The 26,160-nt window shown below is 61.3% G+C and overlaps 5 protein-coding genes across 6 annotated transcripts; 1 reads left to right on the top strand and 4 right to left on the bottom strand.

Annotated features, from left to right (window-relative positions):
• Positions 1–127: 127 nt before the first annotated feature.
• Positions 128–2,905, bottom strand: CCDC86 (coiled-coil domain containing 86). The gene is made up of 4 exons (XM_049821132.1): positions 2,681–2,905; positions 2,057–2,186; positions 1,300–1,374; positions 128–547 (listed from the first exon to the last, which is right to left on the bottom strand). Exons 1-4 carry the CDS (start codon positions 2,869–2,871, stop codon positions 428–430), a joined length of 516 nt encoding a protein of 171 aa, XP_049677089.1. The 5' UTR covers positions 2,872–2,905; the 3' UTR covers positions 128–427.
• A 573-nt stretch (positions 2,906–3,478) lies between these two features.
• LOC126047078 (membrane-spanning 4-domains subfamily A member 15-like) lies at positions 3,479–5,816 on the bottom strand. Its single transcript, XM_049820257.1, has 6 exons — positions 5,719–5,816; positions 5,353–5,526; positions 4,886–5,005; positions 4,567–4,623; positions 3,891–4,046; positions 3,479–3,738 (listed from the first exon to the last, which is right to left on the bottom strand). Exons 2-6 carry the CDS (start codon positions 5,521–5,523, stop codon positions 3,511–3,513), a joined length of 732 nt encoding a protein of 243 aa, XP_049676214.1. The 5' UTR covers positions 5,524–5,526; positions 5,719–5,816; the 3' UTR covers positions 3,479–3,510.
• Positions 5,817–13,605: 7,789 nt separating this feature from the next.
• Positions 13,606–16,414, bottom strand: LOC126047156 (membrane-spanning 4-domains subfamily A member 15-like). Of its 2 annotated transcripts, none has more exons than XM_049820413.1 (6): positions 16,309–16,414; positions 15,962–16,081; positions 15,660–15,716; positions 15,198–15,329; positions 14,564–14,677; positions 13,606–14,477 (listed from the first exon to the last, which is right to left on the bottom strand). In XM_049820413.1, the coding sequence occupies exons 1-6, from the start codon at positions 16,396–16,398 to the stop codon at positions 14,361–14,363; spliced, it is 630 nt and encodes a 209-aa protein (XP_049676370.1). In that variant the 5' UTR covers positions 16,399–16,414; the 3' UTR covers positions 13,606–14,360. The 2 variants fall into 2 exon arrangements, with proteins under 2 accessions (XP_049676370.1, XP_049676371.1); XM_049820414.1 differs by having other exon boundaries at positions 14,359–14,477; positions 14,564–14,670.
• A 2,062-nt stretch (positions 16,415–18,476) lies between these two features.
• On the bottom strand, positions 18,477–21,367 carry LOC126047326 (zona pellucida sperm-binding protein 3-like). The gene is made up of 9 exons (XM_049820831.1): positions 21,298–21,367; positions 20,594–20,766; positions 20,222–20,334; positions 19,908–20,011; positions 19,623–19,794; positions 19,359–19,470; positions 19,049–19,232; positions 18,801–18,965; positions 18,477–18,718 (listed from the first exon to the last, which is right to left on the bottom strand). Exons 1-9 carry the CDS (start codon positions 21,365–21,367, stop codon positions 18,477–18,479), a joined length of 1,335 nt encoding a protein of 444 aa, XP_049676788.1.
• Positions 21,368–22,985: 1,618 nt separating this feature from the next.
• Positions 22,986–25,369, top strand: CBLIF (cobalamin binding intrinsic factor). Its single transcript, XM_049820133.1, has 9 exons — positions 22,986–23,257; positions 23,391–23,570; positions 23,729–23,872; positions 23,973–24,116; positions 24,204–24,379; positions 24,459–24,696; positions 24,810–24,954; positions 25,035–25,153; positions 25,241–25,369. The coding sequence occupies exons 1-9, from the start codon at positions 23,188–23,190 to the stop codon at positions 25,300–25,302; spliced, it is 1,278 nt and encodes a 425-aa protein (XP_049676090.1). The 5' UTR covers positions 22,986–23,187; the 3' UTR covers positions 25,303–25,369.
• Positions 25,370–26,160: the final 791 nt, after the last annotated feature.

The raw sequence follows: 26,160 nt of genomic DNA, 5'->3' as shown, positions 1-26,160 counted from the left end.
CTCAGGGAGTGAGGTGGCCATGGTGGTCTGTGATCCCAGGAAGGCTGAGGGAGATCTGCCTCAGCAGAGGGAAGGCTCCCGGGCTGGAGCCACCAACCCACCCTGAGCAGTTGGAGGAGAGTCTGGGTCAGTTCCTGTTCATTTTTATAAAGAAAAAGCAGATTTGGGTAGGTGAAGCAGTTCTCCTTCCAGCCCCCGGCTGTCAGCAACACCCCAACTTCACAGGGCAGGGGGGGATCCAGAAGCTGGTTCCTGCGGGTCATGGTGCTGCATAACCCACCCCAGCTCTGTCCCGCTGTCTGTCCGACACTGTGGGCCCAGGCAGCAACTCCTGCCCACTGAGCCAGGGAAGCACCCCTGGAGAGAAGCAGGACCCGCAGAAACCTCGGCTGCCTGGGCCGGGCATTGTGGTGCCTCATCTCCCGTCTCATTCCGTGGCTGCTTTGCGCCGCACGGGTGTCTTCTGGAGCAGGGCCAGCGTGTCCCGCTTCTCCACCCGCCGCAACTGCTTCTTCTTTGCCCGCTTGAGCTTCAGTGGGTTCCGGATCTGGAAAGGGGGAAAGGGGGCTTTCAGGCACAGAGACCTCACTGCGGGGAGCCAGGTGAGCTGGGCATGGCAGGATTCCCAGCCTCCCACTCCTGCAGCATGGCCGGCACAGCCCCCACCAGAGTCAGGCCCCTCCGCACGGAGCTGTGAGATGAGATCTTCTTCCTCTTGCTGCCAAACCGGCAGACATAGCAATGAACAAAGTCTGGCTCCTGATCAGATTTATCCTAAAACTCCTTCCTGGGAACATCTCCAAGTTGCTGCAGCTCTTTTGTTGGAGGGGACAGGCAATAATCCCATCCTCGCCACCACTGTGTGGCTGTGCAGATCTTCACCACAGCCACCCCGAGTCCCCAGGTCTTTTCCAGATGGAAAAGCTATGCCTTCCCCATATGAAAGCACAGCATGCTGGGATCCCTATCAGTGCTGTGTTTCCCTTGCTCTATCACCCCGTGTGGCGGCCATCCCCGGGGCAGCCTCAGTTCTGGTTTTCTCAAGCTTGAAAGAGAAGCTGTCCCTCACCCCACCCTGCAGGACATCAGCTGCCAGCTCAGCAGAAGAGTCACCCTCCTGCTGCAGCTGGGTTTGGTTGGATTTCCCCAGTCCTCCCAGTGCTGCTCACAGTATCCTTCAAAGGAGGAGCCAAGGAAAGGAACTGGAACAAACTGGAGCCCAGTATCCAGGGCGTGGAGGCCCCTGGGTCTGCCAGGCCACCGCAGTGTCCCCCAACCAGGAGCGGGGCTGCAACTCACCACTTGCACAATCTCTGCCTTCCGCTCATTCTCCAGGCGCCGCTTCAGGTTCTCCTCCCGCCGCCGCTTCTTCTCCTGCGGAAGCAGCACCAAAATGTTCCCTGTGCGTCCCTCCCTACCTCCCTCTGGGCTTAAACCTAAACTAGCATTGACCCGTAGCTGATGCCAACACCAGTCAGAGCGCTGCTTGGCTATGGCAGCACAAGCGACACCTGCCCAAGCATGAAATCTGCTGCATGAAGCCAAACCAGCAGCATTTTTTCCCCCTGCTGGCACGAGCCTTGAACTGACTGAGCGAGTTTATTCCAAGTCAGTGACTTGCAGCATGTGACCGCTGCAGCCTGGATTTGGCATGACAGCAGGGAATTCAGTGTCCTGGCTACCCATGAGAAGGGCAGCCAGTGCAATTTGTGCTCACTGTGGGGCAGGCAACCCACAGGGCTTTGCCAGAATAATGCCATGGCCCCAAAGCCTGGGATGAGGGCAGAGACATGGGGTTGCGTATGGAGAGAGGTGGAAAGTCTCTGGTCACGGCCTGACTCTGCAACATGTCCCTCAGCTCGCTCTAGCAAAGGGAGCGGGTAGCTTCAGCCGAGGGCTGGGACAGCAGAGGCCCCGGCTGCCCGGCAAACCTGCCCCATTGGGTGCCAGTGTCATGAGCATGGTCGCTGCCCCATGGAGACAGCAGGTGCAGAGAGGCTGGGCGATGCTACCTGCAGGGTCTTGAGCTCAAGGCCCAGCTTCCAAGCCCCGTTACCTCTCGCTCTCTCTGCTTCCCCTCCTGCAGCTGCCGTGCCAGGTCCCGGACGAGCTTCCTTTCCTGCCGCTCCTTCATCTTCCGTGCCCAAGAGGTGCGAAGGGCCTTATCCTGGATCATGTGTGAGAACCTGAGCAGGCAAACGAGCCGTGTCAGCAGCTGGAGGAGGTAGAGCTGAGCTCCCTGTGGCTCACAGAAACCCTACACAGCCTTGCCCACTCTGGGTCCTCTCCAGAAACTTCGCAGGCCAGAACTGTGTGAACCGCCCCCCCCAGCTCAGAGCCTCCCACGGCAGCCTTGGCCCCTCGACATCCCCTCCCAACCCTTCCCTCAGCTCAGGACTCCCCCAAAGCAGCCTTGTCCCCTCCTAAAGTCTACAGACAGCTCTGGAATACCCCTTACGAACCACCTCCATGACCCCAGCAAAGCAGCCCTGCCCACCCCACATCCCCTCCCGGCCCAACCCACCCCCAAAACAGCCCTGCCCCCCCCCCCCCGAGCCTCCCTCCGAGCTCACCCCCCCCCCAAACAGCCCTACCTCCACCGGAGGCCCCCCCAGAGCGCTCCCCCCGAGCCTGCAGACCCCCCCTCCCAGAGGCCTGACCCCCTCCTCCCCGCGCCCACCTCTTCTTGCCGGGGTCCTTCCACACCCGCCCCGATTTGGGCCTGCCCCGCGGGATCACTACTGCCGCCGCCTCCTTTCGCTTCTTAGCGGCTTTCCGACGCCGCCGGGCCGGGGTCGGGACCGGGGCCGCCCCGTTGGACTCCTCAGGGCCCGGACCCAAGGCCAGGGCCGCCCCACACTCCCCCTCCATTTCTCCACGCTGCCCCTTCCCGGACGGCGCCGGCGATGACGTCAAGGCGCGACGCGACGACGACGCCGTACGCATGCGCAGAATGGAAGAGAGGCGACGCTGAGCCCCCGACCGCCATTTTAGTGTCGGGCAACTCCCCACGCTTCCCAACGGCGCTTGGGCGGAGGGTCGCCATGTTTGTGCCGGGCAGTGGGGGGGCCTAGGGGTGTCCGTCATCCCGTGGTGGCGGCGGTCAGTGCCCGGTGCCCTTCACCCACCCCCAATTCCACCCGGTGAGGCCCCACACACCCCCTCTGAGCGAGTCCCGGAGAAATGCGTGGCCTGGGCCGGGGGGAGAGACCTTTATTGGGGGCCAAACACGCAGAGGAGAGAGGCCTCCTTCCCGGGGCCAGGCTGAGGCCTGGGCTCTGAGGGCTCTCGGGCTCCGGTCAGCTCCACCGTCAGGGACCAGGGAGGTCTCCCCCCCATCCTCCCCGGCCTCTGGCACCTCGGCTGCAGCGGGGCTGGGGCGTGCGGTGGTTCTTAACTGGAGAGTTGCGGGCTTGGTCATGGCTACGGCGCCTGGGAGAGGGGAGAAAAGGAGAAATTCTGCTTTTAGGGTCACGTAGAGAAACCCCTGTGGGTTACCGTCTCGGTGTGTCACCTCAGAGGAAAGAACGGGGTGGGTAATGCTGTCCCACTCCTCCGAAATGCAGGAGCCAACACCCCAGGGCTCTGGGCTGTGACAGGGCCCCGGCCTCCCCTCACCATGGGCATGTAGTTGTGCTGCCTGATGGCATTGTAGCCAAAGGCCAGGGCTGCCACTGCCACGCAGAATTCCAGGAAACTGAAGATGACGAACATGGAATCCAGCCCGTTGGTCAGGATCTGTGAGGAGGAGAGCGGAAGGCTCCTGCAGGTCCCACTCGCTGGCAGCACCCCTTGTCCCCCTCTTCTGCCTGGCAATCACCCTGTTTGCTTGTCCCACGCAGCAGTGGGAGGCTCGGACCCACCACCTGAGCAGGACCAGGAAGCTCTACCTTGTTATCAGCGTGGAAGCACCACTCGGCTTTCAGCTGGTATGGCATGTCGGTCTCGCAGCCGGGGCTGTCGTGAGTGATGGCCGTGGTGTGGACAAGAGTGGCCACCAGCGTGCTCAGGATGACCCCCATGTTGACAACGCAGCAGGTCTTCACCTGTGTGGGTAACCTCGCATCAGCAGCTCTGTCCCTTCTGCTCCCGCCAAGAGCACAGGAGCTGTGTGGGTGGCAACACGATGCCCACCCTGCCAGAGACCCCCCACAAGGTGCCACAGAGCCAGGGGAGAGGCTGCCTGGGGCTTTTGGTTTGAGCTGTCTGAGCAGGGATGCCTCCAATCTGGAGTATTCAACTCAGGTCAGATATACTGCTGGAAAAGCCACCCAGGGCAGCCACCCTCTGTGACGCCTTTTGTCCCCGTCATCCGAGAGTGACTCTACCAGGCCCCAAGCATCTTGTGGAAGCCCTGAATCATGAAGGATTGCCCACCCTCTGCTTGAGAGGGAGAGAGTTGGGCACCTCCCGAGGGTGAGACAGGCCTGAGGTGCCTCGCTGTAGACCCTGCAGGGTGAAGCCAGGCTGCGGAAGGGTCCCACCAGCCGCTGGAAGGCACAGAAGTCACAGAAGCAACAGGAGATGCTTTGCCCCTCCCAGCCTGGCCGCAGGGGACCTCCTTACCAGCAAGATGTTATCTCTTTTTTCACTTTCCACCAGCAGAGAGCCTGAGACCAGGAGCTGCTCAGAAAACAGAGGAAGGAGGGCATCAGCAGCAAGGCACCCCTCCCTGTCACCCATCCCGCACATCCTGGTGCCCCTCCGGCTGCAAATCAGTGTTTGGCACTGCACGCACACCCCGTCCATCCCCAGAGGGGACAGCCAGAAGATCTGGGTGTAAGAGGAGGCCCTAGTGACAAGGAAATCTGATCCGCGATCTGCTGAGATCCCCCTGTCCTCATTGGACAGTGAGGAGGTGAAGGCCAAGCATGTCCTTGCTTACCAGGAGCCCGAGCCAGAAGAGAACTCCGCTGGCCACAGGGAGGGAAGGTTTCCTGTACTCTGACACCGTCAGGATGATCCCGAAGCAGACATGGATGATCCCGGTGAAGATGTGGATGGTCTGGGGAAGGACAGGGGAGAAGGATCCCCCCGGTCACTCTTGACTCAAAGCACTGCCTTGTCTGCCAGCACCAGCAAAGGATGGATATCACTGTTGCTGTTAGCTGCGTTCCACCCCAATCCTACTGTCACACCACGTCTTGGCTGCACCCCACGGTGCCGAGAAGGGACTTGGGATTGCTGGGTGTGCTGGCACTTGGCACAGCGGCGTGAGCCAGCAAAGGGAGCTGGTTTCAAATGTCACCTCTGCCCCAGCCAAGGAGAATCTCAAGCAGGACACTCCCTGGGGATACTTAGTCCCCGCTTTGCCCCTGTGGTGCCGCATCACCCCGGAATGCCATCTCTCACCCCCAGTGCCTTGGGCTGAGCCCTTCTGAAGCCCCTGACTTGAAATGACAATGTGGCGGATGCAGGCAGCGTGGAGCTGGAGGCCAGCTGGGCCGCTCGGGGATCTGTGGCTGGGATGACCTCCGTGATGATCCTCATGCCTCCGGACTCGGTCACCGTGGTGGCTGCCATCACCTGTGGGCAGAGCGGGGCTGAGGAGCCGGGGCAGGTGGGGAAGCTGAAGGACCAGGCCAGCTCCCACCCTACTGGGGACCAGCACGTGGAACGTGTCCACATGAGCGGTGACACGAGAAGCACTGACATCCTCTTACAAGGATGTCCGACACCCCATCCTGCACCCCACACCTCGCTCCCCCACCCACGTACCTCCTTCAGCCTGGGCTTGCCCTCCTCCTCCTCTCCACAGCCACCCTTAGCGGTCTCTTTGCTGTTTGAAGCTCTATGGGAGGTGATGGTCAGGCTGCCCTTTGCTCCCTGCAGGAAGTTTGTTCATGGAAATCTTGTCAGGCCCCTCTTGCTCAACGAGGTGGCTTTGCCAATGGAGGGGAGAGAGGCTGGCAAAAACCCCGCACACAGCCGCCTGTGCACACGAGGTGGAGGGAGAGGGAGGCAGGGAGAGGGGCTTTGCAAGCCTGAGGTGGGCACCCCCTCCGAGGGCTTCGCTGCAGCCTGGGGAAAGGGTTGAACGCTTGTCCCTTGGGGTCTTCCAAGGAGGAGACCCCGCTGCCCAGTCCTGGGCGAGTCATCTCCATCCCCAGTTGCAGATGCTTTGCTTGGGCATCATCTCTGCAATTAGCTATGTGCCAGCCGTGGCAGAGTCCTAATGAGGTGCTGGGAGGTTGATTTGGCTGCCCTCGTTAGGGCCACTATGAGACAGCCAGCCCTGGCAGTTTCCCTTACAGGAAAAAAAAAAGGAGTGAAACAGGACATGGCACAAACACTATAAACCCCATTAGTTTATAAAGATCCCAAGGAAGCTCCTTTATTGCTTTTTTATTTTCTTTGGGATTCTCCTTCCTTCATGAGCGCCTCGACCCTGTGGGTCTGTCCCCGGTGAGGACAGCCCACCCGCAGGAGCGAGCCAGGGGGGCGGCAGCACGGCGTGCGGTGCCGGACGGCTCCGGCACGGGCCCGGTGGGAGCCAAAGGAAAGGAGATGTGGTTGTTTCCGATAGGAAATGAGAGCTCAGCCTGGGAACGGAGCCACCGCACATGGCGAGGAGCTCCCGAGGGGCAAGCTTGGAGGCCCCTTCCTCCCTCCGCCGGCCACCGGTCTCCAGTTCTGCCAGAAAACAGCTATTTCCTTCGTGGCCGCCATCCCCCATCTGCTCGCCAGGAGGGCTGGGGTCCTCCACGCTGGCCTGCGAGGACCCCCCAGGTTTCCTGGACGTTTGATGGGTGCGGGGTAGGATGCTGTGGCGTAGGATGCTGGGTGCTAGTCCTGTCCCCTCTCGTCCTCATCCTCCCCTGTGTTCGGTAAAGTCTCCAGCACTGGACACTGCAGAGAGCTCCAGCTCTGGGACTGCACAGGGGAACAAAGTCCCCCGTTACCCAGCGGGGCTGCTCTGCAGGAGAAGGGAAAAAGTGACAAACAGGATGAGGTTTGACTCGACCTCCACCCATGAGACCAGACACAGGAGCAGGCAGGAGGGTGCAGGGCTGGCGGACGTGGCTCTGGGACTTCACTTGGGCTTTCTTTCCTCTTTTGGAGGCTGCGAATGCCTGACCGCTACCCAGGGCTTTACCAGAGCTATTTCTTGGTGGAACAGGAATATTTAGGTACAGGGTTCTGGCATCTCTGGCTGCAGGCAGCTAGGGCTGGCTTCACACCGCCTTGGCGGCCACGGGTATCGCCAGCATTGGGGACCCCAACACCCCTGTCCCTGCTTGAGCCTCTCACCGCAGACCCAGGGAAGCCCAGGACCCTCCACAGCCTGCTTCCAGCTGAGGATTTTAGGAGCAGGTGGAGCAACACTTGGAAGTGCCTTTTCCTTTCCTTTGGCCCTAGAGGGAGCTGAGACGCCTGGTTTGGAGGCACACTGCTTCCAGAGCTTGGCAGAGGCTTCCAGCGCTGGGGTGCGAATCCCCAGCGAGGGGTGAGCAGCAGCAAGCAGTCTCCCCCATCCTGGGCTGCCCCGGGAGAAATCAGGGGATCGGTTGTACTAAAGTTGGGCACAGGCTGTAGGTCACGGAAGGCGGCCACGTCTCGGTGTCTCCCAGGTGAGCGGAGGCACCAGCAGCACGGCCACGTCCTTGGCTCTTGAGTTTGCAGAGATGCTGGAATGAAGCTGTCTGGCCACGTAACCCCACAGACCCTATGTTTCTCCAGGGACTTTTCCAAAGGCTTGCTCTGCATCCCTGCTGTGCAGGCTGGAAACCAGGGGACTGACCAGCAGCTGACTGGGGTGTTGGCCATGAGCCTGGGAGCAGGACATCAGGCAAGCCTCAGCCCCCAAGCTGGGGCTGCGGGGTCTCAGCTCTGCCCTGTCCCATTTTGGGTCCTTACAGCCAGACCATTTCCCGAGCTCCTTGTCTGTTGGCTGACGAGAGGGAATACAGTTGGTCTGTGCCCTCCCAGTCCTGCCATGCTCTGAGGAATGGGAGGATTTTCGGCACAGCTGCAGGAGTTGTTGGACTGGTAAACCTGCAGCGCTGCTGAGCACTGGCCCCAGAAGATTTGCCTATAGGTGGGGGGCACTCCCACCAAACCAGCCTAAATCAGGTCTCAGAAAAGAGCTGGTAGGACAGTCCTGGCCAGCAAGGAGCAGCGAGCAAATCACATCTCCACCCCAGCACCTGCCTGGACTCACTCTGCCTCTGGGCAGGCAGCAGGAGGAGAGGACAGGGGGCTTGCCGGGCAGCACCGCAGCCCACCTGCATCCCCCATCCCACGGTGGAAAACATCAGGCGGAGAAAAGCTGCTGCTGACAGCACCGGGCGCTCGCAGCCCTTGCGTGCTGGGGAGGAGCTGCCGATGGCGTTCCTCCATCCTGCAGCCCCTGCGGGGAGCGAGGTCTTGGCCTTGTAAAGGGCTGCAACTGGCGGCACGGCTTTCCAGGAAAAACACGGAGATGGATAAGATTCAGCCGCGCCTGTTCATCGCACTCCCGATGCCTCTTAGCCTTTAATTTCTGCTGGTAACTCATCAGCGTGTGTCTCCAGAGGGAGAGCCTCTCTCGACACCCCGATGATAACAAATCCTGTGCTGGCTGGGATCTCGTTCCAGCCCCGGCAGCACCCAAGGGGTAAGGAACACTTTAGCACCCGTGGAAATGCTGGGATCCCCTCTTTAGCCTTTATACAGGCAGGGTGTCCTCCAGCATTAGCAACGGCTTGTGTTCCCAGCTGAAACTGCCTGCTATGGTGGATTTCCTCCCAAATCCGCCTTTTCAGATTCCTAAAGCATTCCTGAAGTTTCAGCCTTTCAGCCAGAAACAGCCGTGACTGCCCTCAACCCGACAGCCAGGCTTGGTGAAGTGGCTGAGCAAAACCCCTTTCCGTGCGAGGTATCCGTGGAGAAAGCGCTTTTCCCTTTCTAAATAAAGCCAGGTCCAGCTGGGGATGGCAGGAGCCCAAGGTAGGATGTTACGATTTATTTTGGAAACAGATGCCAGAGGAGGTGAAGCTTTTTAGCGTCTGGCTGAGCAGATGCGGGGAAGTGGCAAGCCCGGTCGGTGGAGCCTTCCAGCCCTTTATTTACAGGAATTTCTGGCCTTGCTGATATATACAACGCGTTCCTTGGATTTTAATTTTTTTTTTTTTCAGTATTTTGGTCGAGTTTGCTCTCCTGACAGCTGGAAATCTTTTCTTTGCTGATTATTCTTCCTTTTAAATCTCCAGGAGCCGCTCACGCACGGGCTGAGTGCTGGTGCCAGGTGGGACGACTGCCCCACGAGCGTGGCTTTCGGCACGGTTGGAGGAGTGCAGACAAACCTGGTCTGGCGGCTAGGGACTCCCACATCGATGGCTTCGGTACAACGGTCTAGTGTCCCTTAGGATGTGAAGGGACAGGTGGGGGAAGCCTGGCTGGGTGCTCAGGCTCTGGGGGGTTCAGCGAGAGCCCCCCCCAGCATCCCCTCCCACCAGCACAGGACAAGTTTACGAGCCTGGTGGAACCGAAAGTCCTTTTCCAACCCAAAAAGCTCCTGCTTTTTTCCAAAGAAAATAGATTGCGATGGAGAAATGCTTTTCACAGAAAGTTGCTGCTTCCTGTGAAAAACTTTATATCCCCATTAAAATACCAAATGTCAACATTTTGCTTTGCCTCCAAATGTTTCTAGTTCTCACAGGGCTGTTATGATACTAGTTCCAGAATGAGAAAGCCACATTTTCTGGGACAGGTTTCAAGTTTTCTCAAAAAAAAAGCAGCTGGCTTTTATCTGTACCGTGTTCCCTGGGAGGCATAGCAGTCCCTGGGTGGTGATGATGCCAACCCTTATATTTTCACTGCAGACAAACACACTGGTCTGTAATCCCAGGACCGTGGCCTGTGTTGTCCCCACTCTGTGTCCCAAAAACCCATGGAAGGAGCCTCCTCTGAGGGTGTTAAACACTGAGGTACCCATCCCGGCTTGGGAAATCTAGAGCCGACAGCAGGCAGAGGCAGTCAGGGAGGCTGGGGGAGCATCACTGCCTGCTGGGGTGGTCCTTTACCCTTTTCGTGGCACACGGCTGGTCGAGGTGGCTGCTCCAGTGCTGGTGGGAATAGCTGTGGCGGGACGTTTCTTCTCTTTGGCACCTTAGGGAGTTCAGCTGCCACAAGGAAACGCAACAGGGAGGGAAAGGCATTGTGAGAAGGGAGCTCAAACTGCAACCAGAGACGATCTTTCAGAGCAGGGACTGCACCACAGAAAACCCCTCAAAGAAGGGGCTGTCACATGTGGCACTCGCAGAGCCAGCATCTGTTCCAACTCTCCATGAAACCCCCACCTGAACCACCCTAAAGGTTTTTGGACAGGAGTGCATTGGGGGGAGTGGGGTTGTGCTGTTATTTGAGGTGCAGCGGCATCGCTCCTAAAGCCTGTCCCAGATGCGTCCATCATCGCCTTCCCGCCACGCTCCAGCCTTTGATCGGTTCACTCCCAGTAAAACTCCTGATGCTGCAGAAAAGCTCTAGCACGTCTCCAAGGCTTCACTGACACCCAATCGTGGGGTTTCCCAGGGTAAGGAAGCTCTGCCCTGAGAAGGTCCCTCCTGCCTCACCCTGCCCTCACCCTTACCCCCAGCATGCCCAGTTCCCCTTTTGGGGGGGTAACTGACACCAGCAAGCCCCCCGCACAGCCCCAGCATCCCCCGGAGGGGGTGTGGAGGGCAGGGGGGAAGGTGACAAAAGGGTCTCCGGGCACCATCTCCAGCACTGCTGCGGCATCCCAGGCACTGCAAAGGAGAGCACCATCCCCTGCGTCTGGCACCGGGGCGATGCATTGGTGCTCCTCAGCAGATTGCATCCCCCCCTCTTCAGCTCCACGTCTCCCCATTTCCCTCGTCTAGGGGTGCAGAGACCCCTCCTGCAGTCCAGCTCAGCTCACTGCCAGCTCGCTGCTACACATCGCATGAAGACCAAGAACCACCGCACGCTCTCCCAGCTCTCCTTTTCAGCTATCTTCTCCAACCTGGAGAGCCCTCGCCCACTCAGCCCCCCCCCAGGCATTCTCCTTGCCCTTTCCCAGACCACCCCCCTGGGGCTCCAACATCCTTCTGAGATGCGGGACCCAAACCTGGTGTTTGGGGTGCAGGTACTCCCCAGCTTTACCCAGGGATGTAAAGCAGCCCCATTCCACCAGCGGTTCCTCTGACCCCAAATCACTGGCATTTCATGTGCCCCCAAGATCCCTGCCCAACACAGAGCCCCCCCTTTCCTCCGCCACCCCACGCCTTGTCCCCTGCATCTCCCCAGGGGCCATTTCCCTCTAAGGGGGGGGTCTGCTGAGAGAGGGCCCGTGGTCCTTCAGCCCGTGCCCACCCTCAGGAGCAGGCAGGGGAGCAGGTACGCACGGGAGGTCAGCCCTGCGCCCGTTGAGGGTGTCCGGTGTGGGGTTCTCCCCAAGGAACATCCACAGTTCCCAGATGTGGTTGAAGAGAGCCAGAGCTTTCCAAGCAGTGCCGGTGACGCCGGGCAAGAGGGGCTCATCCCATGCTCCCCACCTCCACCTCGGGGACGGTTGCGGCTCTGGCAGATGCCATAAACAAGAGCTGATCCAAGATGCCCAATGCCGAGCCTGGCATGAGCCAGGGCCAGGGACTCCCTCCGCCTCCCCTGGTCCAGAGAAGCTGATGAAGACCACTGGACACAGAGGTCTTCCCACCCCTCAAGCCCCCCCAGTCCTCTGCCACCCTCCCCATCACGGTAAAGAGGTGGCACTGGGACGCACAGCCTCTCCCCCACCGGCCATAGGGCGCCCACCACGCCATCCTTCGGGGTATCCAGCTCCCCATGGGCCCCATCTTTGCCAGCATGGGATGGTGGCTGCCAGCCTTTGCCCCAGCGTTTCTCCTGCTCGTGTTGCCACCTTTTTTATGGCCCTTTGGTCACCGCCACCTTTCCAGCACCGTGTGTCCCCAAGTGGGTCCCTCTCCATCATCCCACCAGGTCCCCAGACCCTCTCTGGTCCCTACCACCTGTTGTCCCCAGCCCTGAGAGGTACCCGCTCCTCCCTAGGAGGTTCCAGGTCTGCCAATGCATAGAAATACACATATAGAACAGTAACACATTTCCCCAGAGCCTTAAAACACCTATTCCCGCATTTCCAGTGAAAGCTGCACCTAAACACGACGAAGCGGCAGAAAACCTCGAAAGCCCATGGAAAGATAATCTGGGTTTAAAGATTGAGGGGCTGCAGGTTATCGCCGTGCTAATGCCCGATTTCACGGGAAGGGACATTCTGCAGTTGGCAACAGCAGCAAGGGGCTGGCCCCGACCCAGCAGAGGCTCAGCATGTGGCAGTGGGATGCTCCGGGGAAAAAACAGCCCGATGCTGGTAGATGATGAGCAAGGAGGGAACCACCATGCTGGGCAAAGAGAGAGGGACCTGCCAGCCCGGTTTGGGGGGGGCATCAGGGCTTTGTGGTGGCCCCCCTGGGGCTGGAGAACCTCCCCGGTTGCTGTGGGAAAGGAGGTATGGGAGGCTCCGGAGCCACACGTGAGGAGCCAGAGCCGTAATGGGCCATGAAAGCGGGGTGAGCAGAGAAAGCCTGTTCATCCCGCTCCCCCAATCTCTGGGGCTTTTCCTACTGAACTGGCTCATTATTTTTTCAGAGCTGGGAACAGAAATAACTGACAGCGAGTGAATAATCCATGAGGCTTTGGCTGAGCAGCATGAGCATTGTCAGGGCAGGGGGCAGCTGTTAAAACAAGAAAGAAAACATTTAACTCAAGCCAAAACTAAGGAGATGGTTCAAACAGGCACTCCCCGACCTTGCTCTGGGGCTGGAGGCAAGGTTTGAGGACAGATGCTGTCCCTAAAGAGTGGGGGAGATACCCCAGGGACCAAGCACAGACAGACATCTCCCCCCGCTTAGAGCATCAACAACTCGGAGTGCTCCCACTCCTCTGAAAACCAGCACCAGGCTCCACATCCTCACCTCCAGCCCAAGCTCTCCATAAGCTCAGGCTGCTCCTAAAATAACCTGCCTCCACCACCACCCTTACTCCTCATTAGGTTCTCAAGCATCCCCACCACCGCAGGGTGCTTAAGGATGGAAGTCAGTAACGAGCTCGTCAGGAGCCAACAACCCTCTCTGCTGGTTAAAAATGGGCCAAGAGCCCTTTGGTCTCAATTCCTGCCCCCAAGACGGGTGATTGAGGGACTGCAGCACTCACCAGGTCCCTCCGCTCCGTTCCCATCCCGGCGGATCGCCCAGCCACATTTGCAGCCTCGTGGGAACAGGGTGCACTTGCCCCCAGTGTCACCCCGAGGAGCAGCCCAGGGGCAGATCCTCCACTGGTGTAAAAACCCAGAGCTGCTGCCGTCACCATCGTTGCCGCTGGCTGACCAGCTGCTCCAGCAGCACTAAATATAGCGAGCCATGCTGCTGTGTATATAAGGGGAGGGGGGATTTAGGGCTGCAGTTTTCCTTAGCAGAGGAGTAGGTACCAGGGGACCATGGCATCTCGCCATCTCCAGCAGGACCAGATGAGGGTGATGGGCACAGGAGACCTCTGAAGCCAGCAGGATGAGGCCCTTGCCTGACAGACAGCAGCTCCGATGCTGAGAAATCCCCAAAAGAAGGAGACACGGGCCCGGACAGAGCATTTATTTTAAAGATAAAATAAAGCCAACGGGGTACGAGCCGAGGTAGATGGTCTGGCTACCCGCATGGCTCCCGGTATACGTCGGGGTCTCTATAAACTGCCTGCTACGTGGCCACCAGACCTCAAGGAGGTCCTGAGCCCCGACGTGAATGAACCCCAGCAACCAACTGGGCATTTATGGGCAGAAACAGCCCGTGAAGCCCCAAGATGCTCCCCTCAACCCTGAGAAGTCCCTTCTCCAAAGCAGTCAGCAGGCAAAGAGCCCCTCTTTGAGACCTAGCACAGGGGCAGGAGAGGGACAGGGAAAGGGGAAATTCAGGGTGCTCACTGGCTTTTGGGGGGGGGGGGGGGGGGGGGTCCCCAACCTGCAGCGTGGCAGGAGGAGGATGCCATAGCTCTGGGAGCCGGCTGGGGAGTTTTGGGAGCATGGAGGCACACCCTTCGCTAGACTTCTTTGCAAAGAAACCCAAGAGCTGCTGCTTCTGGGGGAGAACAAGGCTCAGGGTAGCCCCTCAGCACCCACCGCCCCGTGGGGTCTGCAGGGGCTCCAGCCTCTCCTTTGCCCCCCCAGTGCCCACCCATGCCTGGAGCAGTTGCAGCGAGGCGGAGGTGCCGGGGTGCTCCCCGGGGACAGGGGTGACATGCTTGCCCAAGGAGGGGTTGGCGGGGGGAGGCACCGGCGGCGGCAGGAGGAGGTCTGTCATGCAGGCAGGGGTCGGATACTGCTCCTGGGAGCCGGTCCGGCCCCAGCTCCGCTTCTAGCTGGGCTGCTCTTTGGGGTCGTAGATCACCTCGCTGTAGCTGGGCGGCTGGGGCACGTCAGCCAGCGGCACGGCCAGGTCCACCTGCGTGGTGCTGGGCACGATCAGCATGGCCTGGGGGAGAGAAGGAGGGGGGATGACAGTGCTGGGGGTCTGGGCAGGCTTCTGCCCTGCTGCCCTTTGCCCCCCCTGTGCCCTACCTCGTTGGAGCTGAGACGGGTGGCCCGGCACCAGAAATTAGCAGTGGCCACGGCGATGCAGAACTCCAGGATGGTGAAGATGAGCAGCACGACAGAAATCCCGTTCCCTGCGAGCTCCAGGATAGAGAAAGCCCCATCAGCAGCACCCACGAGGAAAAAAACCTGGGCTCAGCCCCATAGGGTAGACCCCACCCCACATTTTGGGATTTCCCTCCTCCATCTCCTACCAACCCTAAGCGCTGCAGCCCCGGTTCCCTGGACGCCAAGGTCTCACTCGGAGCCCTCTACCTCGCCGCTTTTACAGCTTGCAGAGAGAAACGGGTACTTCTAAGGTGTGAGTCATCTCCCAAGGTATCAGCCTAAAATAGGTCAGGTGCATGGCACCATGCCGGCAGACGGCCCCGCAGTCGGGGTGCTGCCAGCCATGGGCTCCCCGGTCCCCGCTCCCCAACGGTGATGGGGCTGAACCCCGCAAAAAAGCCTGGCAAAGCCCCCCAACCTCCCCGGGAAGGGCTCAGGCGGCATCCAGGGGGGACGGAGAAGGTTCCCAAAAGGCTTTGTCTTGTCTGGGCAGGCTCAGCAAGCCCTGGGCACCACGGCTCTGAAAAGGGGGGCCAGGCATGCCCCCACTTACCAGGACAAGATAGTTGTAGTAGTTGAAGCTGGAGCGGTAGAGCCCGTTCAGGTTGAGGTCTACGATGAAGGCGATGATGCCCAGCAGAGCGAAGATGGCGCTGATGATGTTCATGGTCTGGCTGCCCTTTACCTACGGGCACAGAGAGGCTTTGGGGACGGCTTTGGGGCAGGTGTCAGACCCCAAAGCCCGTGAGGACACCCACCGCCACGGCTCTGCCTGGCTGAGCCTGGAGGGACCGGCTGCAGGCAACAGCTCAGGCTGCCTTTGGATTTTTTGTTTGGGTATTATTTTTTTTTTTTTCGTTCTTCTTTCCCTTTGCTCATTTCCAGAAATAACCCCGGCACAACCTTCAAAGGGGGTTTTGCCCCAGTGGGTTTTGGCCGGGGTCGAGCTGCTCCTGCCCGCCTGTCCCCCTCCTCCAGCACACGGAGCAGCAGCAGGATCCCCGGGGACACTCACCGCACACTCCGTGGGGCTCTTCTCCGCCCCGATGGAAAGGCAGCCCGAGATGATGAACTGTGCCAGGAGAGAAGGGGACAGTCAGCCTCCGCCAAGGTCACCCCGAGCCCCCCAAACCCACGGGGCACTAAACACCCACCCAGCATTAATGAGCTACCCAGAGGCATACCCCCACAGCTCTCAGGGGTACGGGGATTCCCTCCCCACTTTGTGTAATGTCAGTCCTTGAGTTTTATCAGCAGCTGAAGCTGAACCCCTCGTCCCCGGGACCCTGGGGGGCACCTCGGCCCCACGTTACGCACAGACACGCCGCCCAGGAAGGGGATCTCGCCGATGACGAAGACGGAGGTGTAGACGTTGGTGAGCGTCGTCAGGACGATCCCGAAACCGATGTGCATGAAGCCGGTCATGATCTGGATGGTCTATAGGATGGGGCAGGGTGAGAGTAGGGCTAAGTCACCCCCCCACCTCCCCCGCAACCACCACCCTGGGGATGGGGGTCCCCTGGTCCCCGAGCCACCCTGGGGCCACAGCATCAGCAGGAGGAGCAGAAACCCCCCGGGATGGGGTAGGGGGGGGGGGGGGGATTCTCCAGGGGTGCCAGTTCTCCCCCCTCCCTCAAAGCCCCCCCCAACCCCCCCTGACTCACCCCCATCACTCGGTTCTTGCCCTTGGGCAGGGTCTCGGCCGTGTACATCACCGCCCGGCTGCCCAGCCGCAGACTCCCCATCCCCTGCATGGAGACAGTGGGGGACCCCCCCCCGACTTACGCACACCCCCAACCCCCCCTCCGGCCCCGGAGCAGCCCAGTCCCAACCAGGACCGCCCCCCCCCACCCCAGCATCCATTGGTGCAACGCGAATGATGTCAGAAGTTGCAGCATCCCCGGGCCACCGCCCAGCCCACCCGTGACACCACCACCCACGGGTGGACCCCCACTCTCCAGCCCCACATGCTCGCTGGTGGTCGAGGGACACGGAGCAGACGGAAGATTTGGGGAAGGGGAGGAGGCAGCCCCCCCAAAACCACCCCAGCTGTGGGTACAACCCCAGTGGGGGAAGAGGAAAGTGGGGCACCCCAGCTGCGTGGGGCAGGGGGAGATGCTCAGTGTTGCAATTCAGGGAAGGGGTCCAGGGCATTGTGGCCCCCCAGGGAAAGATGCTCAGATCCCAACCCACAGCATGCCCGGGGCAAAAAAAAGAGAGATAAGGAAAGCAGGGTGCAGAGAGAGATAAGGAAAGCGGGAAGCAGAGGGAGCAAGGCTGCCCAAAAAAGCCCCCCCCCCCGCCCCCAGCTGTATCCCCATCCCTGACACCTCCTGGCTGAGCTAAGCCCTGCCGAGAGCTGCCCCCCCACCCCACTCGCAGCCCCCATGCCCCAGCGCAAGGCTGTGTTTACAGGAGCTCAGAAAGAGAAAAAAAAAAAAAGAAATTAAAATTAAAAAGCTCTCTGCAGCGAGTTCCTGGAAGAAAGATCCATCAAGGGCCATTAGGCATGAAATGCCTCCTCCCTGCGGAGTGGGGGGGGGGGGGGCTGGCCCCTGCCCCACACAGCCAGGGCATAGAGCTGGGTACTGCCCAGGCAGGGTTTCCCCCCCCCCCAGGTCGTGGGGACCAGACCTCCTCAGCACCCCTGCCCCACGCAGGGATGGTTCCACGCTGTGGATCAGCCTGGCTCTGCCCCGGGAAGGTCCCTGCTCCCTGGCTGCAGGAGGTGACAGAGGGGATCCCCAAGTGGGTCTTGTCATCATTGTGTGTGTCCCCTGTGTCCCCCCCCACCGCCAGCTACTCTCCACTGTGGTGGCTTCACACCCAGGGTGCTGGCCCATGGTTTCGGGGTGCCCAGCCAAGAACTTCAGGTAGGAGAGGGGGAAAAAAAAAAAGAAAAAAAAAGAAAAACTCCACAAACCCAAAGTCAGTAAATAATTAAAGCCCTGTGGATGAAGGGGGCCACGCCATACCGCCCTACGCGCCATCATCCTGCGCCTGCACTGCCCACGCGGTAAAGCAGCCGATAAGGCGAAAATCCGCACAGCTCGGCGGTGACCGCGGCACAGACCACCGGCAGTCAAGGACAGGCACGGCTTGTTTCTCCCAGCCGGCTTCTGCAGCCTCTCGACATGTAGAAAAGCGGCACAAGGACCCTCTGAACCGCATCCCCCCCCCGTACCCAGCGACTTGCCCCCCCTCCCTCCATGGCTGAGCAGCTTTGGGAAGCGGGAGAGCAGCGGAGACCCCTTCAACCCATCTCCCCCACCCTGGCAGCCTAATGCCAGGAGCCAAGGTGCCTGTGAATTCCCACGCAGGACGCTAACCCCCCCCTCCTCCAGCAGCTCTGCTTTTGCCCCCCCTTCTCTGCAAACTGCCCCAGCTCCCAGCACCCACCAGAGCATCACCGGGGAGGGGGGCCGCAGCCGTGCCGGGGAGGGGGCTGTAGGTTGTGGTGCAGAGCGGCACTGGCTCACCACGCTGGCATCCCTATGTCGGAGATGGATGTTTTCTGCCCACTGCATGGGCAGGGGGGGTACCAGCACTCTGCCCCCCCCCCCCTCCCAAGTTGGCTGGTTCCCAGGGAGTTGTGGCACAGGAGCCACGCTTGCCAGGGAGCCAGCCCGTGGTGGGCAGCGTGGGCTGTCTGGGAGCACCCCAGAGAGGTCAGTGGGACCTTTTGGGGTACACAGAGGCACTGGGGACATGTCACATCCCCCCCCACCCACTGACCCCAAGCACCCAGGGGAGTACACTGTCTCCAGAGCCCCCTCCCACACTGACCCGGCACAGCCTTTCTGCTACAAATTTATTGCTAAAACAAGGAGGCTCACACAATGGCAGGGTCTGCAGGAACAAGGGAATTCTCAGGGGTGGCCTCAACACCGCCGGCTGCGGTGGGGGCCATGGCCACAGCACGGGACTCCCCCAGGGCTGCCTCGCGGTCACCCACCCCGTGCCCACTCCGGTGACGCCGCACCGAACAGTAGCAGCCGGCTATGCCCATGGCGATGAGGATGGAGCACATGGCCACCATGGCCAGCATGGTGCCGGGGACAGGGACAGCCAGCCCTGCGGGGTGAGACAGCAGGGTGAGGGGGATGGCGGGGTCACCCCAGCCGCCCCCCAACACCACGGGGCAGCTCGCACTCACCCAAATCCTTCTTCTCTCCCCGCACCACGGGGACTGAGGGGTGGCGAGACGGTGCTGGACTGGGCTCCAGTGCCGTGGGGAGCCCCGTGGGGGCCGGGGACGAGCTGGGCAGAACCGAGAGCAGCCCCAGGGGACCGAGATGGATGTTGGCTTCCCCCAGGAGCCCTGCAAGGAGAAGCCCATCAGGCACCGCTGGGCACAGGCAGCCCCCGTAGGACTCACGGATCCCACCGAGGGGGTTCTCCTACCTCCGCTGCCACTCAGCCGGCGGCGCCGCCGCCGGCCCCCGCAGCCGGCCGGAGAGCCGCAGCACGAGCAGTTGACCCCATCGGGGGAGTGCCAGGCAGCTGCCACAGGGTCGTAGGAACAGGCTTTGCCGAAGGTGCTGCCAGCTCCCTCTGCCACAGCCTTCAGGTGACAGCGGAGGTAGATCTGCAGGGACAAGCATCCTCCTGCCACACCGCTTGAGCCACCCTGTGGCTCTCCACCGATCACCCCCAGCCGCCCCGTCACCCACCCATCCGTGCGGGATCGCCCCAAGACCCCACTGGCACAGACCTGGCTGCCGGAGGCGTTTGGGAACAGGAAGGTATCCAGCTGGAAGCGGAGGAAACGGTCTCCACGCCGGGGGAGAAAGCGGGAACGTCCAAACTGCCCATCCAGCAGGCACCTGCCGGGATGGGAAACGGGATGAGATGGGCTCTGCCACCCCCCGCCAGGGCCAGCCGGGCTCTGCCACCACCTGCAGGGTCCTGGCAAGGAGAGGGAGCATCAATTTGGGGCAGGCAGCAGCCACCACCCTGCGCCCAGCCCCGTGCTCACCCGTTGTCAGCGATGACCTTGTATTCCAGCCACGCCGCCGTGCTCGGGCTGGCCACGCACTCATCCACGAAGACCCTCAAGGGCAGCCGGGGGTCGGTGCTCACCGACGCCTCGATGTTGATCAGTTCCCCCAGGGAATAGGTGGGCTGGTGCAGGCGGGAGGACCAGGTACCTGGAAAGCACATGGCTGTGGCTACCCCAAGCATTGCCCCAGCACCCCAGCCAGGTAGGGGGGTGCCCTCCCCCCCCCAGGGGAATAAAGGGGTCTGAGGCTCCTCCACTCACTGTCATACACATCCAGGGCGAAACGTAAGCGTCTCCGGTGAGCGACGGTGGAACCGAAGGGGACCCAGGTGGGCTGGATGGCCCCAGATGAAACGCTGCCCATCCTGCACCACAGAGCATCCTCGAGCAGGGTGACAGCCTCCCTGCACCCCTACCTGCCGTGTGCCCCGTGGGCAGGCACCCCCCCGGCACCCTCCCTGCCCAGGATGGGCTGGTGGACCCAGCACCGAGGGGTCCCGTTGTGGGTAACAACCCAGGGAGCGTGGGCACACGGGGCTCAGCCGGAGCCCAGCCCCATGGGGCTCCCTGCTTACCTGGGGTAGTAACAGTCCACGGGGAGGGAGAAGGGTCTGGCACGAGCCACGGGACCCCCGGCCAAAGGGCGGTAGTGGAGGATGTTGCTGTAGTGGATGCTGTCCGGGAGAAGCTGGGCAAAGGAGCAGACATGGGGCTGGAGGGCACCTCACCCGGCTCAGAGCGGGTGTCCCCTCCCTGTCACCAGCACCCAGAAAGCTTCTCAGCCCACAGCAAGAACCAGGTTTCAGGTCATCGAAGGATGCCCTGATGCTGTCCCTCCCCCGTGGGACATGGTCGTCCCCCCCTCTTCCATCCTCCACCCGCCCCGAGGAGGACCACGCTGCTGCAGAACCTCCATCAGGGACACGTGGCCACCCCTGGCTCCTCACCTCCAGGGTGGTCCCGCAGCCCACGAGCAGGTGCTTCAGCCAGTACCCGTCCCCATCAGCGGTGGTCACCCCACAGCCGGATCCCAGCGTCAGCTCCCCACTGGCCACACGGCTCCCCAGGAATCCAGCCGGCACCACCACGGCGAGCCACGCGTGGCCGCACGTAACGGAGACTGTGGCAGGGCAAGGAGAAGGAGGGCTGAACCAGCTCGCTGAGGACCCCCAGGTTCCCAGGGGAGCAAGCCAGGCAAGCCCCCAGCACCGATGTCCCCTTGAGTTCCCCCATTTTAGCATTTCAGCCTTAGGGAGAACAGGGAAGGAGGCAGCCCCAGGGTCTGAGCTGCTTTATAGAGTCACCCCAGGGCACCGATGTGGCCATGATGATCCTGAAGGGTCCCCATAGGGAGATGGGGGAGCTGCGGGACCCACCCCAGGGCTTCCCTTGCTCCGGAGTCGACCTCCCAGCCCCAAACCTGGTGCTCGAGGCAGCCTGACCTACAGACCTGCCCTGCCTGGGGTGGAGAGGAGACCGTGGTCCTCTTCCACTGGCAGCCAGGCATCACTCATACCCACCACCCCGCAGCAAACAGCCGTGCCCAGGGCACGGGCACCCAGCAGCCCAGCCTGGGGGGGCACTGCCCGTTCCCCCCTCCCCAGGGAGGGCAGCCAGACCCAGCAGGACTCCCCCCCAAACAGCCCCTTACCCAGGGCATCCTGCGCCCAGGCTGCGGCTGCAAGAAAGAGCACAAACCACCCGCTCCTGAGAACCTTCATGGTGATGGAGGAGGAAGAGGAGGGGCAGCCCCCACTGATGGCTTTTACACCTGGGCTGAGGTGCAGCTCTCCCAATGGGAAGCCCGGTGGTCCCTGCAGCCCCGCGCCCAGCCCCTCGCACCCACCTGGGGCTCGTCTCTGCAGAGTTCTCCTCCTCCCGGGGGCAAACCAAGGGCCCTGGGTCCCTGTCCCTGTCCTTGTCCTTGTTCTTGCTCTTGCTCCAGCCCTGCTCCTTCCCCTGGTCCTGGTCCCAGCCTCGGTCCCTGTCCCTGCCTAGGGTGGGGGGGGGGGGTGATAGAGGAGGTGGGGGTCAATCTCTGGCCATGTGCTGCCTTCCTCACCCCAAAAGCAGGCTGGTCCCTGCACACAGGGTGACGAGCGTGTCCTTGGGGCACCTTCCCACTGCAGAGCCTCTGGGGAAACTGAGGCACAGAAAGGAACTGGCCCCTGTCCCTCGGGCTGTGCTGGGAAGAGGGGACACATGGCTCGCCCAGGCACCCCCCAACCTGCCCTCCCCAACCCAGCTGCCTCCGGGCTCTGGCGTGGGGCAGCAGGCAGGGCAAAGGGTGATGGTGGGCACACCGAGACAGGCAGGGCTGGTCCTGGCACTGGCCGGACCCTTGGGACCCTGTGACACCCCTGCAGCCCACAGGCCCCGCAGGGGTGGGCAGCCCTCAGCACCCCGTGGTGAGCAGCCCGGGGCAGAAGATGACCTGGTCGGTGGACCCGGAGCTGTTCCCCGAGCCCCCGTGTCCTGCTCGCCCCACGGCTGCCCCTGCCCATAGCGCGGTGCTGGCGGCAGAGCTTCTGCGTAACCGCGGCCGCTACGTGGTCACCCACGCCGGTAAGGAAGGTCCCCACCGGTGCACTCCGTCCCAGGTGCAGAATCCGGCATTTGTTCTTGTTAAAGTTGGTGCTGTTGGCAATTGCCCAAAGCTCCCAGCCAGATCCCTCTGCAGGGCACTTGTCCCTCGAGAGAGTCACCAGCACCTCCCAGTTTGGCATCAACTGCAGTGACTGGTCTCCGGCCAGATGTAGCCCCATTCCCTACACCCCTTTGAGCTCCGTCCAGCCGGTTCTTCACCCAGCGCACCCTGTACCTGCTCATCTCGCAGCTGGACGCCTTGTCCAGAAGGACGCTGTGAGGGACAGGATCAAAAGCCTCACAAATCCAGAAAAACAACATCCACTGCCTTTCTGTCATCCACGTGGCGGGTGACCTCATCGTAGCAGGATATCAAATCAGTTAGACGGGACTTTCCCTTTGTCAACCCATGCAGACCATGCCTGGTGATGGCGTTGTCCTTTAAATGCTTTCCGATAGCACCCAGGATGACCTTCTCCATCATTTTTCCGGGTACTGAGGTTAGACTAACAGGGCTGTAGTTTCTCGGAAAGTGCATGCTCTTCTTGTAAATTGGGATACGGCTGGCGAGCTTCCAGCCAGCAGGAACCTCCCCAGGCACCCAGGACCGTGGGTAGATTGAGGGGGGGATCCTGCTGTGACACCCGCCAGCTCCTTCAGTGCTCTGGGATGAATCCCATCTGGCACCACGGACTCATTCAACTGGTAGAACTGGTCCCTTGTGATTTCAAATGGAAAATCACTGCCCTCGCAGCCGTGACCGTCCAACTCGGTTGGACACCCTTGGGCGCACAGATAAGCCGGCAGTGCTTGGCAGTGCCGGGGCGGTTGTGGGAAGGCGGGTGACCGGAGAAGGGCAGCGGAAGCAGCTAAAAGCATAGAGGACGTCCAGAGAGACGAGTGCTCGCAGGACTCTGAGGGTCTGAGCGGACCCGCTTGCCCCGAGGACAAGAGGATGCTTGGCGTGGCTTTCGGCATTGGGGTCCTACTGGCCCTGGTGGGCGGCACGGCCGCCCACGGCTGCGGTGAGTGTCACCCCTCCCACGGAGGCACCGGAGAGAGCGGTGACCCTGCGAGGGACTGCGTGGAGGGGACATGGGATCCCCTGCGACCTCCCGCCGCCAGTGCCAGTGGGGTGCCCGGCCCCTCTCCTTCCAGTCGCCCCGTACCAACTGGTCTCCAAGATGCTGCAGCGCCTGGAGGAGTCCGTCAAGGCGGACGAGCTGCCGAACCCCAGCGTCCTGCTGGCCATGAACCTGGCCGGGGCCACCGGCACTGAGACCAACAAGTGGCTGCTCCAGCAGATACAGCAGGAGGCCGTGAAGAGAGCCCAGAAAGGTAAGGAGGGGCTCGGAGCGCACCCCTGCCATGGCAGCTGGTCCCGGCAGAGCCGGTACCGCAGGCTTGGCACGGCCAGTTCTCTCCACCCCAGCCGGGGACCGGAGTGCCAGGTCCTGGCCCCGCAACATGCCCTGGCTGTTCTCTCGTCCCCGCAGACATGACTTCGGGTGAGGTGGCTCTGTACGTGCTCGCCCTCCTCTCCTCCTGCCAGAACCCCCGGCACGTCTGTGCCCTAGGGCAGACCATCAACCTGATCCAAGTCCTGCAGGAGAAAACGGACGAGGAGATGGCCAGCCTGGGTACGCCGGCACGGGAGGGATGGCCCGGGGTGCCCGGGATGGAGGCACCTCTCTCCCCGTGCCTCGGTCCCCCATCACCTCGCCACATTTTGCTTTGCAGACTTGGAGGGCGTCCCGAAGACCACCCTGTACGGCGTCAGTCTGGACGCCCTGGCCCTGTGCCTGGCAGAAGCAGGTGGCTACGAAGAGGCATCGGTGATCCTGGCCAAGAAGGTGCTGAGACTCAAGAGCCAACTCTCTGTGGGTAAGGGACACCTTCGGCCCTGCCGCGTCCCCTCGGCTCGCAAAGCCCCGCTCCCGGCGACTTGGTGGTGACGCCGGGATCTCGCAGACACCCGTGCCATGGCGGCGCTGGCGATGGCGTGCACGTACAGCCAGACGGACCTCTACGACGTGCAGGAACTGCTCCAGGAGGCACTGTGGGTGGTGACCAACGGCTTCCTCGACGAGCAGGAGAAGGAGGGTGGCATGATTGGGAATATCTACAGTATGGGGCTGGCCCTGCAGGTATGGGGAGGGCTGCGGCACCGCAGCTGCCCGGTCCCACTCCCGGAGCCGCTCACGCCGCCTCCTGCCTCCTCCGCAGGTGCTGGGGGCCACGAGCAATTTTTACTTCCCGCGGGAGTGGGATTGCACCCAGGCTTTCTCCGTGGTCTACAGCCATGACTACCGCCAGCCCATGGCCATCGCCCAGGTCCTGCCTGCCCTCGTGGGCATGTCGTACCTGGAAGCGGCCAGCCTGGACTGCACCGCCAGCACCGGCGCGTCCCCGACCCTACAGCCGTCCCTGTCCCCAAAGCCGAGTACAACCACGGCTCCCAGCGGTACGGCTTCTCCCTCCAGGAGCTCCCCCCGCCAGACCCCACGGGGATGACGCTCCTGCCCTGTGCCCCGTGGCACTGTGCCGGCTGCCCACCCTGCCCCTCTGCCCTCCCAGAAGCCACCATCAAGGTGCAGTACTCCATCATCAACAAGCTGCAGGGAAGGCACTTCAGCTACACCACCTCGGTGCGGGTCCCGGCCGGCTCCACGCTGCTCAAGGTGCTGCAGGCAGCGGAGGCGAAGAAACCCGACATCTTTAGGTAAGAGCCAGAGGATCCAGGTGGGGGAGAGCAGGGGGCATGTGGCATCCCCCCACCGAGCCCACCCGCTTCTCCGGTAGCTTCCAGACGGAGCAGACATCCTGGGGCCCCATGGTGGTCTCCATCCACGGGCTGGCCGCCAACCCGGACGACAAGACCTACTGGAAATTCCTTAGTGGCACGGATGCCCTCCAAGAAGGTGGGTAGCCCAAGGTGGGGGGCAAGAGGAGCCGCGGGGGGGGGGCGGTCATGATACTCCAACCTCACGCCTCTCCCTCCGCCGCAGGGGTCGGCACCTACAAGCCATGGAATGGGGAGCACATCCAGGCCGTCTTCAGTCTCTACTGATGTCGCCGAGGGACGCTTGGCCCCGCTGGGCCCACCGTGGCGTCAATAAAGAGCCATTTGCAGCACAGCTCTGTCTGTCTGTCTGTCTGTGTCTGTCTGTGGTGGCGGTGGCCCCTCCACCTCTTGGAGGGGGGGGAAACAGGACCCCAGGACCCCCTCAATGGGGACCAGGTCTTGGGGAGAGGGTTGGCGCAAGCTCTGGGAGGGACATGGGAGCCTCGACGGGACACCAAGGTAGGGGTGATACCGAAAAACCCGGTCGAAGAAACTCTCTAAGACTCGATTTTGGAGTTTTAGAAAGCAGGCATTCTTTATTGCAGCGCTGGGTACACGGGCGATCGCTCCACCTGGCAATCACTCCACCTATCGTGCACACTGTCAGGCCTAATTGTGCAGGTTAAGTATAGGTTCTACATACATATTCACTAGATTTCCGAGAAATGTCATACATATTCATTAGTTTTCCGGGAAACTATTAGCATATTCAAATGTCCTTTATGCAGGTGCATTGAAGGTCTCTGGTGGTCTTCAGGAGTCCTCTGGTGGTCTTCCATAGTCTTCCTCACTTGTCCGCTACTTGACCCTTCTCGGATGATTCTGCGCAGTGTGATCTTCTGCATGTTTGATGCCTCTTATCCTAACGGATGCTCGTTAGCGCTTCTATTATCTATGCTTACATTTTGGCGTAATTCGTACGGATACTTCTAAGCTAAGTTACCTAAGAGGGCTAAAGTCCTTACCTTCCTCAGTGGGGGCTCGTCCAGGACGGCCCAGAAACCTCAAGGCCATCCAAAAGCAATTTCTCACACATTTTGCAACATACAGAACCCCCACCCACCACCCATCAGCAAAAAAACA

Source organism: Accipiter gentilis, chromosome 17 (assembly GCF_929443795.1).
Source record: "Accipiter gentilis chromosome 17, bAccGen1.1, whole genome shotgun sequence".
In the NCBI taxonomy this organism is placed as follows: Eukaryota; Metazoa; Chordata; class Aves; order Accipitriformes; family Accipitridae; genus Astur; species Astur gentilis.
This window is presented reverse-complemented; position numbering and strand designations above follow the sequence as displayed.